At 39.2% G+C, this 13361-nt stretch overlaps 2 protein-coding genes across 2 annotated transcripts in view; one reads left to right on the top strand and one right to left on the bottom strand.

The window, feature by feature from the left end:
* Positions 1-1832: 1832 nt before the first annotated feature.
* On the bottom strand, positions 1833-5444 carry LOC115006065 (potassium-transporting ATPase subunit beta-like). The gene is made up of 7 exons (XM_029428097.1): positions 5333-5444; positions 3697-3825; positions 3498-3611; positions 3195-3400; positions 3013-3075; positions 2443-2535; positions 1833-1991 (listed from the first exon to the last, which is right to left on the bottom strand). The coding sequence occupies exons 1-7, from the start codon at positions 5442-5444 to the stop codon at positions 1833-1835; spliced, it is 876 nt and encodes a 291-aa protein (XP_029283957.1).
* A 1579-nt stretch (positions 5445-7023) lies between these two features.
* grk1a (G protein-coupled receptor kinase 1 a) overlaps positions 7024-13361 on the top strand; it is a 6729-nt gene continuing 391 nt past the window's right edge. Inside the window, exons 1-6 of the mRNA XM_029462440.1 lie at positions 7024-7725; positions 8685-8812; positions 9117-9274; positions 10189-10272; positions 11149-11273; positions 12351-12552. Coding sequence (XP_029318300.1) covers positions 7024-7725; positions 8685-8812; positions 9117-9274; positions 10189-10272; positions 11149-11273; positions 12351-12552 — 1399 coding nt within the window. The remainder of the gene's footprint in view (positions 7726-8684; positions 8813-9116; positions 9275-10188; positions 10273-11148; positions 11274-12350; positions 12553-13361) is intronic.

Raw genomic sequence — 13361 nt, 5'->3', positions numbered from 1 at the left:
TACATATGGTAGGAATAGGGTATCCACTCCTTATCAATAAGTTGGCTGTAGGATTCACAGTCAGCCGACGTAGCCTATATCTAACGTACCTCTAACGTAGTCATGTAAGTATTCATGTACTATATTTACGTAGGTAAATATTCACGTACGTATTCCGTATTCACGTATGTCTAACATCACGTAACGTCTGCATATCTTATGAAGCACATGTCGGGTACGTCCGGTAATTTTGAACATGCTCAAAACATCAGCGTTCAACAACGCACCCCAGCGTAACACTGTGAGCTCTTAACGAATACTACTTATACCTTACCTTATATCTACGTACACCAGCGTGTTGCTGATATTTTGTATACGCCATATTTTTGTATGCATTCGTTGGGTATTCGTCTGATACATTTTGTATTAGAAAGTGATACGATATCAATAGGTTAGACATGCGTATCTGTATATATTCACTTTTCCGATCCGATCCGATGAAAAGTTGGACGTATTTGGACTCATACGGCATACGTTTCTGTCATACGGATATGTGTGACAGGGCCTTCACCTCTGATTTTATTACTTTTATTGAAGCTTTTAAGTTTGTCCAGTTACTCAGTGGGCCGATTTATACCGAGGATCACAGTCTTTCACAGGCAAGCCACAGAGCTCTCTCTGATAAACTTCCGAACATAAAGCTGTAATGTTCTAAATCTCCCTTTTACCTCCATTTTTCTGCCACCAATACTTACAGTACATACATTCCCTCGCTCTTAACTCCACGTCAGCCTCCTCGCCAGTCTTTTCTAGTTCGAGTCCCTTAATTTCTCCCCAGTCATCGGTTGAGGGAGTAGTTTCTAGTTGTAATAGTATATGTTATAGCCTTTTAGATAAAAGTGGCACCTTTTAGAGGCAAGACATAACGTAAATCACATAAGTGACATTAAAAGTGCAGGAACGCAGAAAGATAAACTTAATGACTCAATATAACAAAATGTCACTAGGAGTCTTCTAATCCAGTGTTTCCCAACCTTTTTGTCTTGTGGCTCCTTAAAAATGAACACATGTCTCCCTATAACCCTGTGTGTGTGTGTGTGTGTGTGTGTGTGTGTGTGTGTGTGTGAGTGTGAGTGAGATGTAAGCTGATAGCCCACAAACTGCAGTCAGCAGATTTGTGAGGGACCTCATCATCCTATTAGCGCTTGTTACTCTACAGACTACTTGAATAGATTATTACAAATATATTGCTTTTAAACTTTAAAAACTCATAGTTTCGGTTTCAAGGATGTAAACTGAACAGCAGTGAAATAAGTACATTTACTCAAGTACTCAAGTTTTTTGTGTTTACTCTCATGAATATGAAGAGAGGAGAGGGGGATACAAGCAGACATATGGTTAAGTTAGTTACATCAGGTTACATCACAATACATTGATTTAATGATTTTTTTTTTTTATGTCATGGTAAAGTCTAAAATTTCAGATGACAAAGAAGGTCATAAATCACTCATCAAAACTTGACAAATCATGTTTATAAAAGCACCACACAGACATTTACAAGTGGGCCCACACTTTTGAATACAAGTGGTTTAAAGGTTGTTATAAAAAGGATAGTTCTGGTCCTTGATTTGGATCGGATGAGCTGCGTTAAACCCTACAAACACACAGCTGTGACCGCATTACAATAGTATCACTGGGCCAATTAGTCACCTTTTGTGATAAGTGGTTGGAAGAATACAATTGGTTTAAAGGTTGTTAAATAATAGTCACTATTGATCTGTAGTCACCTGCTGTATCACTGATACTGACAGGTTAGTTGTTACGTGATATGTGAGTGTCTTCTCTTCTGCTTCTCATTTCAATGCTTTGAGGTAGAAGATGACTTTTCCTTCATAGGGGTCGTGGAAGTTTTCATAGCTGATCTTGTGGGAGACCACTCTGCACTGGATCTTGGCGTGCTTCTCTCCGACCAGGTTGAATCGAACAGCCACCAACGGGTTTACGTAAGAAGGCTGAACACAAAAGAGAAAGTAGGTAATGCAGGCCATTGGTCATTACTGTTTGATCTTTCTAATATAAATACATTTTTCAAGGACATGTTGATAAAGAATAGTTTGACATCTTGGGTAATATGCTTATTCACTTTCCTGCTAGAAGTTAGATGAGAAGATTGATACCACAAACCCCTGCTTGAAACTGGTTAGCGTAGCTTAAATTAGCATAAAGATGGGAATCAAGGAAAGAGCTAGCCTGGCTCTGTGCAAAGGTAACATAATTCACCTACCGTCACCTTTAAATTTCACAAATTAACATTCTGTACAAAAACAGTTAAAAATATACTTTTTATATTACAATATATAAGTGACACACAGTGAGCGTGGGACCGTTGTCCTGTTGGTAATAGAGTCTTACTTTTACAGAGAACATCTTTTATAAAATAAACAGATCTTGATTCTCGCTCACCTGTGCCAGCCTTCCATAGTAAGGGAAGTAAGAGCGATCCATAACTCCGTTGTCTGGGAAATACTCGATTTTGGCCACATTTTCTTCTCCTTCCTGAACAAACACATACATAGACACAGATTTCATCATGTTTAATAGGACATCGCTAGTAGGTTACTACTCATCCTGAGAAACCGTTGTGTAATGTCTCGTGACCCTGGAGGAGCATTGTCAAGTCTGAGAATAAACTTGATAAACTTGCCCTACAAATGTAACAGAAAGCCTGTGTTACAAACTGGGGTGAGTTTGAAACACATGGGTGTTTACAAGGTAAGAAGGGTCTAATTAAAAAGGTGCATTATGGGAAATGTTGGATCCAGTGTTTTTGGAGCTTGGCCCGTACTGGGACAAAAAGTCAGTTTATCTCGGCTTCTGCTGCATCGATTATGATCTTTAATTACTCTCTCGGGAAGCCTCTCCAATTTTATGGAAGTGCAATACTAAATCACTGGAGTAACCCTGAAAATACAACTTCAGACTCACTTTCTTCAATGCATGCTGTTAAAATCTGGATATGGAGTTGTTGCTCACCAGTATAGTGCAGTTGACATATGGAGGAAGCTCAGTTTGATTAGTAGGCAAAAAGTTGATGATCTGCAGAGTGAAAACAGAACATTTACAGAATAGTCATAGTTATTCAATGGGATTCTTTGTAATGTACTGCAAGATCCAAGTTTTCCAAACTCAGAAAGTTATTAATGAATTAAACGCACCCTGTTCATCTTAATGATGACACAAGGCATTGAGCAGTTGTAGCCAAAGGTTGGGTCCTCAAATCCTGAGCAGGCTCCCAGCATGCTTTGCGTGAAGGGGCATGCCCACTTGGTGTGGTGAGGGGCAGTAAAGGTCTTCTGGATGAAGTACTTTCCCTTGGTGCAGTTATAGGTGTTACATTCAAGCTGTGTGGTGTCATTGTAGGCTGAAGGAGAGCGAGAGAAAGAAAGATTTAGATGTTTTGTTTTGTGTTAAATATTAAGGTAACTGTCCACAACAGGGTCGAGTGGGTTAATACTAACGCTTCAGGAACTCATTAAGGATGTTGGTCATCTTCATCCAGCTGTCCTTGTTTGATGTGTTATAGGTGATCTCAATAACTTCCTCCCCGTAAGTGTCCGGCCACACCATCACCCCTGAACAGAGGAACATGAAGCTTGTTAAAGGAGGTTTAATTTAAGTCGTCGTTGTCTTTACTCCATGTTGGTGTTTTTGTGTTACCCGGAGATTTTAGTCGGTCTTGGTAGTCCGGGGCGTACGGATCCAAGGTGTACATGAGCGTCCAGATGGCCAGACAAAAGAGGCCCGTCATCACCACGTAGAAGGCAGCATAATACAGACTGATGTACACTGTGAAGGCGACAGGGCTTTTTATTAGACAATCAGGTTTATTGCCAAGTAGGTTTTCACTAACAAGGAATTTGACTTGGTGTTTTGGTGCATAGCAATAAACATATTAAGAGAAAATAAAATAAAAAGCAAGAATTGCAAAGTCAAGAAACATAAATATAGAATAGATAAACGTACAGTTAAAATATGAAAAAATACTGTGAAATATTGCGGTTTGAAAAATAAAGAGCTGTGCCGTTTTGACCAAGGAATGTGCAAACGTTCACAGTATGTGTGCAATGACGCATTGTGACAGATGTGGAGCCTTAACGTTAATATCTACGGTTAACACACACAGTCAGGGTTACATGTTTATGGCGGCATCACCTCTCTTTGCTTCTTCGATGTTGTAAAATTTCTCATTTCATGCTTTTTTTTCCTGCTAGTTGAAAAACGAACTCTGTGAAAACACTTGTGACACAGAGGATGGTTTTCAGTGTAGACACAAAGGTGTCTATATTTACAGAAGTCAAAGTGTCCTCTGTCGATATATGAGCTCAATTTAATCTGACAGTGAGATCAAACAAGTAGGGGAAGGACTCTGACAAAAAAAGGAATAAAGCTTATCACAACAGCAGGCTTATCTCTCTGTGTCCACATGCTGCAAACATACACCTCGCTGAGGTGATATTAGAAGGACAGAAAATGTCACACTGAACATAAGTACATGACGTGTGTTTGTCTTTTACTGCAGCAAAATACTTTCACCTCCACCACCTACAACATTAAAATCCTGCGTTTCTGTAATCCTTCTTCCTGTTCATACTTGCTGTGAAGATATCCCTTCCTAATATGACCTTACTTGTGTAACATAATAAAAAGCTGTACTTTTACTTGTAATGGAAAATATTGATCTTGGAATATTGCTAGTTGTTCCACCACTGCCCATACTATATGACCATTTAAATGGGTTTCTGTCGTCCTGTTCATACTTGCCGTAAAGATATGTAAATGTGTCAGACAAAAAGTGAGTTTTGTTCTAAAAAAGGCTGTAACTAAATAAATACCTACTTGATTTGGTTAATTCACTGTAATTGTTGAACATATGACAATAAAGTACTAATTAAAGCAGTTTGGCAAAGTTCACAATATTATGTTTATGTTGACATTGTCTCAATGATTGATTCAACTTGTAAGTTCTTCTTGTGTTTAAAGATTTGTTTGGCAAAAAAAAAGTACCAGTAAAGTATTTTGTCGTTGCCTAAATGTTTGGTAGCATTGGTCACCAGCCATGCAAAATAATGCAATATGGCAAAGAGTCAAGAAGACCCTCACCAGCAGTGAATGACGCTTATCAGGATATTTCCTCAGTAGTGCTATAAACTACGGCCTCATAAATGATACTTCCTGTGTCATATGTAATGCTGAGCCATTGTACTGTATTATAAATGGTGTTCATGCCACTGTATATATTATTTAAAAGGTTTATTTAATGTTGCATAAGTGAGGTTACTGAAGTTATAATTACCCCATTTCTCTGGTGTTCTCCCCATTAACTTCCCCTCATCGGAGTCCCAGACAAAACGACCGAAGTCTTCACATCGTCTCCCACAAGTCCTCTTCTCCTTCAAGGCGGCCATGATGAAGCTCTGTGCTGACAAGGATCCACAGCAGACCTTTTCTTTCCTTCACTCAATTTACAGTAAGATTCAAACAGTAATATTTGCTTCTCCTCTCTCCTTCCTGTCCCTCCCCAAAGATTTTGAGGCACTTTCAGGTTTGTGCTAATGTCTTGTTTGTCTCCCGTCTTATTCTCCTTTAAAGTAATTTAAGCTAAAACTCACTCCCTGGATGTCGCTCCAGAGTGTGATGCATGTGTTATCTCTTATTCACTATATATAGGGCTGAGATAAGGTGGGCATGCTGCCTGTAGGGAGGCTGAGGTGGGCCGATGTAGAAGCAGGTGAAATTCCTCCTTCAGCAACGACGTCCTTCCCTCCTTGGAGAAATCTAAGGATCACCTTGAACTGCCAGGCAGTTTGGTTACTAATGACAACAGTCAAGGTGAACAATGGCATATCATTTGCTCAGATTAAAATAATTGGCACACTGAAACATAAATCAAAGCCTGCGTCTGATTGATTCTGTACTAATGTAATAGAGAAGACAGTGTAAAGGGGCTAGATGCTGTAACACAATGTTATCACAGATAAGATCAATGTTAACAATTGTCAAAAGCATTGTGAAGATTATCCACCATGTTCACAGAGCCAAGGGAGATGTCTTCAACCTGTTTACTTGTTTTGTCCGACCAACAGTCAAATTATCGAGTCAGAATATTGGATTTGATTTCACTTTATTATCAGAATCATTTCCTGAAATCTGTCTTGCGTCACATTATTTCACATAAATACAAAAATAAAACATTTAACCCAACAACAAAACTATATTACAAACATACGTATGTTGTTTGTAATATTGTAATTAGACATTACAAAAAGTGGATGCAGTGCAAACTATTGAATCGCTCCCGTTTACATTCAGTGTTTGACCCAGGTCCACTGAGGCCTACTTAGAACCCAAACTCTGAATGACAATCAAAACCCTTAATACATAATCCTATCTGGATCATATATCTATTTGTACAAAACCAGCATTCTGCAGAAGCATGATGTTAACTACTGTGAAGTATTCTCCCCCCCCCCCCCCCCCCCCTCTCGCTCCCTCTCTGTCTCTTTCTCAGCTTCACTGCATTCCTACCAGTCCATTACATGCATACCACATGTATTCCTCCTCATTCTCTCTCCCTCTCCCTTTCATTTTCTGTCTTTCCTCTCCATCATGCTTCCTGAGACTTTGTTTTCACACTTCGTTCCCTTCTCTTCCTCGACAGCGTGCACATGGGTTAGCGCAGTTAAAGCATTATGGTGTTACAGAGTGGATTAATCCCTTTGGGGAAAAGTGATGAGTCAGGTAGATCTGCATGTGTGTCTGTATGTGTGTGAGAAGGACTCTAGGGCTGTCTACAGCGAGCAGACGGTCAGATGTACGATATTATCTGCTTTTGAAGAAGAAATCCATATCATCTGCTGCTACTTTCCTCTTCTTCCGGAATAATTTCCAGACGTTGACCTCCACTTTTGCACCTTTTCTCTGTAGCTGTTTGCTGCATTTGACACATTTCTCCGTCCCTCCTCCTCACTTTTCGACTTTGTCACCATGGATATTGGCGGACTGACGACAGTGGTGGCAAACTCTGCCTACATCTCGGCCCGCGGGAGCATTGATGGCACTGCCAATCCTGCATCCAACAGAGACAAGAAGTACCACTCCCGCCTGAAGCTGCCTCACATCACAGAGTGTGAAGGCCTGCAAGAGACTTTAGACCTGGGTTTCCAGACAGTCTGTGTGGAGCAGCCGATCGGCAAACGCCTCTTCCAGGAATTCTTAGACTCCAACAAGGACTATAGAGGGCCCTGCCACCTGTGGAAGGATATTGAGGAATACAACATGGCTGAGGATGAAGATCGAGTCAAGAAAGCGAGCAAGATCTTGTCTCGGTACATGGAGCCTGACGCCAAATATTTCTGCCCCTTCCTGCCAGAAAACGGCATCACAAAGATCAAAGAGAAACACCAAGCGGCCGGGGATGATCTTTTCAGTGAGACCATGGACAATGTGATGGACTTTCTTAAGGAAGTGCCCTACACTTTCTTCCTGGAGGGTATGTATCTGAAAAGGTTTCTGCAGTGGAAGTGGTTGGAGATGCAGCCCATGGGAAAAGATTGGTTTTTGGATTTTCGTGTATTGGGTAAAGGGGGTTTTGGAGAAGTGTCTGCCTGTCAGATGAAGGCCACGGGGAAACTGTACGCCTGCAAAAAGCTCAACAAGAAGAGGCTGAAGAAGAGAAAAGGCAATGAGGTAAGAAATCAGATCGTGACGAGTCTTTGCCTGAAATTGTGTAGATCCAACTGCAGTGGTTGAAATCTGGAAACATGAGTCAGATCACTAAAAAACACTCGATAACTAGATGGAGCCTTGCAGACGATGTTAATCACCTTTGGCTTATATGATTAGGGCCCTAAGCATTAAAGCATTTTGATCGCCTTATAAAGTGCCAATCCTAGCCATGTATATAAATGGAGCAGCTCTGGAGTGGATTTTCATAATCTTCAACTCAATCTCCAAACCAGAAACAGCAAGATGGCTATAACTTGAAAATGTTGCTGAAATGATCCAGTTAGTCTACGATACCCTGTGACAGATTAAACAAAATGTTTAAAGTATAACTCTCTGTACTGTATTTCTTTATGCCAATATTGGGTGATCAACAACGTCAACACAAGACGGTCAAAGTAATGCCGGTCGGTTCCGTGTAGGCCGACATGGGAAAATATAGCTTTGTTTAATGAAACTTGACTGAAACGCTGCATTCAAATGCAAACATATGTTTTAGAAAATGACTTCCTTGACTGGATGTTATAACGCTGTTGCAGCCAATTCTCAAGCTTCAGATGTCAGAGCTTCCACCATCATATGATACCTTCTCACGACAGACTACATACTTGTATGCCGGACCAGTTTTAATACACATGCTAAAGCCTTACAAAGACCACTTGGCTCGTTGACCTTCAATAGTGAAGAAAGGAAAAGAAAGAATTGATCTAACTGCCATGTGGTGCAGCTGAACTCGAGACTTGCTTAGCCTTGTTTCTTTGAAAAACCTAGAAAGTTTTGCAGCAAACTTGGTAGCCACAGATACGTTATGTGCAGACAGGACTGTTTGTGTGTCCTTAATATGTCCAATAAAGATGATATTAAGCTAGAGTGCTGTAAACACTGTAACGTACTCATAGCTGCTGTCCCTTCCTATCCTGTAGGGGGCGATGGTGGAGAAGCAGATCCTGGCTCGAGTTCACAACAGGTTCATTGTCTCGTTGGCGTACGCCTTCCAGTCAAAAACAGAGTTGTGTCTGGTCATGACCATCATGAACGGAGGAGACCTGAGGTTAGACCTCCTTTTGATGCTCCTCTCAGACTCATGCCAACAGATCTACTTGAGAGTCTTTGCAACCGAGTATTAAGAATTAATATTTTAATATCAGTATTATGCATTGAAATTTAAATCCGATATTTGTTTGGCTTTAGTGTGATGACATTTAGCATAAGAAATGGGATCAATGATTCATGGTGCAAGTTAAATGATTGTTTTAATTGTCATGTCATAAATGTCCTGAATTTTCATATAAAGTGTTTATTTCTTGTATAAACATGTAATCGTATTATAATTACCCTCCCTGTTGTGCCACTAGGTATCACATTTATAACGTGGATGAAAACAACCCGGGGTTGGACGAGCCGCGGGCCTGCTACTATGCTGCTCAGATCATCCAGGGCCTGGAGCACCTCCACCAGAACAGGATCATCTACAGAGACCTCAAACCAGAGAACGTACTGCTGGATAATCAAGGTCAGACATGCCGGTACAGAAAAAGAACGATGTTGTCTCCTGTGTTTGGTCCTGAAATGCAGCCTGAAATCTTTTAATTTGTTGTCGTTGAGGACTTCAGCTTTCTCATAGTTGTTATTTTATTAGTGACTCATGTTTTAAGAAGTCTTTCTTACATCTAAGACACACAATTGGTTCAACAATGAGTTATGGGCTAACGTCTGATATATGGACCAGTAGAATATTTATTTAAAACAATAGTTTGACATTTCAGTAGCTTATTTGCTTTCTTGTTCGAGAGTCAGACAAGAAGATGGAGCCAAGAGAGCGTTAGCTTAGCTCAACGTTAGCATAAAGACTGGAAACGGGGAAACATCTGTTCAAATCTTACAAAATCCACATACAGTACAAGCATCTCAACGATCACTGATTAACATGTTTGATAAATGAAAAAATGAAAGTGTAAAAATTAGAAGTTCCCTGGAATTTTGAACGCAGCCAGGCTAGCTGCAGGCTAGCTGCAGGCTAGCTGCAGGCTAGCTGCAGGCTAGCTGCAGGCTATACTAACGTTCATGAGAACATGTCAAACTATCCCTGTAAAACAATTAAACTTAAACCCCCAACCACCTGTAAACACAACAACATAAATACTTATTTGTGTTTTACTGTGATGAGCTTAAAGTCCCTCACATTGACTTTAAAAATATGTCTTATTCTTAGCATTCTGAGGTCAAAACACACACACACGCTGTATAAATACACTGAACCACTCACACACACTTCACCCCTACGTACTTACTTCAAACACAAGGACATCGTTCAGTTATCATGCCTCTACAGGTTACTGAGTCAGAGACGTAGTGGTGCAGGTCAACATTCGTATCTGTGACGTGCACAGCTCTTGACATTACCCAGGTGTGTGTTTGCTCTCACAGGTAACGTCCGTATCTCTGACCTTGGTCTAGCTGTGGAGCTGGCTGATGATCAGTTCAAAATCAAGGGTTACGCCGGGACTCCAGGTACAGTCGAAACAATAACCACCAAACTGGTTGTAGCTGCTCTTACAGCAGGATCTGTGAAGGAGACCCACAGCTCTGCAGTGTTTATCTTTCTCACTCTCTAATTAATATATGACATGTACCTTTACTGTGCAGCTGCCATTTTCCCAACCAGTGTTACTTGTATGACTAATCAGAAATGAACAATGCTGCCACTTTACAAAAGAGCACAATGATTGAATAGAGCAAATATCAGCCCTTAATTATATCAGATGATTGGCTATTGGTATATGGCACATGGTAGCTATAGTTTGCTGTAGTTTGATGTGTATTAACTCCAGTGTTGGGGAATAACTAGTTACATGTAACAGAGTTACGTCATCAAATTACAAAATATATTTCATTATATTTAGTTATAGTTAATGGAAAGAAATATGTAATTGAATTACAGTTACTACTAGAATATATTATTTTCGTTAAAAAGCTTGTACAGTATGTTGAATATTAAATGTATTCTGGTGCTCTGTTCCAATCTTAAATCAAATTATATTTAAGAACTTTTAATGCAAGTTTGACAGTAATCAGCGTTGATGACTGTTGTGAGGTAACGCTGCCTAAGTTATGTTTTTTGTACTTTTCAGCTTTATCAAAATAATAGAGATTTAGAAACAATGGAGGGAAATACAATTGACAACATTTAATTTAATTTTAAAACTAAATTAGTTTAATATGTAGTAATCCTAATATTTTCTGTTTACATTTTTTTTAAACAAAATCTGTAACCCTGAAGCCTACACCCTGCACCTGTGAATACATATATAGGAGTAGGAACAAGTACAACATTATCCAAATGTACTGAAAGCTTAAAGGCTGTGACCTCTTTTCTCCCACCTGCAGGTTTCATGGCTCCTGAGCTGCTCAAAGGAGAAGAGTACGACTACTCCGTAGATTACTTCACTTTGGGGGTCACTCTGTATGAGTTCATGGCTGCAAAGGGACCCTTCAGGACCCGAGGAGAGAAAGTAAATACACCGACCTGCTTTTAATTTTCTCAATTCACATTGAGAGCTATTTTTACATTTACTGTATGCTTTTAACTTGTTTTGTTTGTTCTTTTTGCTCTCTACCTCTTTACTCACAGTCTTCTTAGCTGTTACATCGTTCTGTCATGTGCTGTTCAAAGCTTTTACTAAACCTGTGTGATAGTACAGTCACAATCTTTTAAGATTTGATGACTCAACTTTGCCAACTTGTGGCCTGATGCCGACACTACTGTGAAATATGAAGCCCTTATATTACCAGTGGAGGAGAAAGTACTCATATTTCTTTTAGTTAAATAAAAGTAATAGTAATACCACTCTGTAAAAATACTTTGTCACAAGTAAATTCCTACATTCAAGATTTTACTAGTAAAAATATGAAAGTAGTATCAGTAAAATGCAGTGATGGACAGTAGCTCAGTACTTTTACTCAAGTATTAGAGGTACTTGTACTTTACATTTACTGCTACTTTATACTTCTAACCCATTACAATTCTCCACTACATTTACTTGATAACTTTCATTACTTTGCCTTGTGAAATTCACAAGCTACCTGGCAGTATATATAGTAAAACAATAAGTCATTAAAAAAGTCAGTATTTAGTGCAGTATTTAATAAAGAATGCCATAAAAAGTTATAGTATAGTATGTAATTAAAAATGTCATAAAAGGTTATAGTACAGTATGTACTGTCATGAATTCTATTATATGATTTTTTTTTTTAAACTAATGTAATATGTTTTCACCTCCATTTACTGAGCCTCTCCTGAATCTGCTTGGAGCCCCCCTGCGGGACGCCGCCTCACACTTTGAAAACCTCAGTTAAAGAGGATTTACAGTGGTATAGTACAGCATATATTCAGATGACTGTGCGTGTACATAAACATGAATACACTGAATTTATCTGCAGCTAAACAATAAATAAGAGCTGTGCGGGTAAAAGCTTTAATTATATATAGCAGACTAACAACAGACGAGTGAATATGTGATAAAGTTGGATTTGAAGTTTTATATTTGAGGTAAAAAATGAATCTCGCTTGTTCTTTGTGCTGTTTCGAGGTGGAGAATAAGGTGGTGAAGAAGCGGATTTTGAATGATCCAGTTACGTATCCAGGGAAGTTCAGTGAGAACGCCCGGTCCATCTGTGAGGGTCTGCTGTTCAAAGAGGTCGACAAGAGGCTCGGCTTCAAGAACGGATCATGTGACGAGATCAGGGCGCTCGCCTTCTTCAGCGACATCAATTGGAGGAAACTCAATGCAGGTCTGTTTCACATCATTAAAGTTTCCCAAGTGTTGCCATTCACTGTTTGTATCAAATTGCACTAATGCACATATCTGTTTCAACTATGTGTTCATATAATCAAAAAACACATGGAAGTTTGTCTTTATTCAACCAGCCAGAAGCCATATATTAAATATGTATGTATGTTGTGTGAGTGTGTGCGTGTTGTTTTGCTCTACTAACTGGTTTGAAGTGGGCTGAACCCAGTTGTAAAAAGGTGATGTCTCGTATTTCTGTGCACCAATGAGGATTTAGAAAACATTTAAGTGGTGGGGTCAGTTGTGATGTTGCCATGGTACTGTCAATAAAACTTAGCAAAACACACCCAAACAGTCAAATAAGATAAGATAAGATAGAACTGTATTTATCCTGAGGGAAATTGTTTTGCAGCAGTTACAGTACAAAGTAGGAAAGAGTGCAAATAGAGTTTCAATTAAAACAAAATATGAACAGTAGAGATTAGAATAGATATTTTAGAGGTGCAAAAAACAAAATGTACACAATGCAAATGTTAACAGGTTAAAGGGGAAGAGATCAGTTCTTGAGTTTTCTTTAAATTAAAAGTGTTTTTTTCTGAAGTGCAAGTTTATTGATGCACGTTCAGTAATTAATATTTAATTGATTTGATGAAACTAGTGCTTTAAATTCTATTCCTATTTCTCTGACTCTGGTTTGTGACTCTTTCTGTTTAGTTTTTGTTGTTTGTGCTCAACATATGAATGAGGTGCAGTGTCTTTTAGAAGTGGCCTATTTATGGTTCTAATTGACAGAAAATTGTAGTGTGTTTT

This window comes from Cottoperca gobio, chromosome 3, assembly GCF_900634415.1.
Source record: "Cottoperca gobio chromosome 3, fCotGob3.1, whole genome shotgun sequence".
Lineage (NCBI taxonomy): Eukaryota > Metazoa > Chordata > Actinopteri > Perciformes > Bovichtidae > Cottoperca > Cottoperca gobio.
The sequence above is the reverse complement of the archived record's forward strand: the minus strand, read 5'-3'. Positions and strand labels throughout refer to the sequence as shown.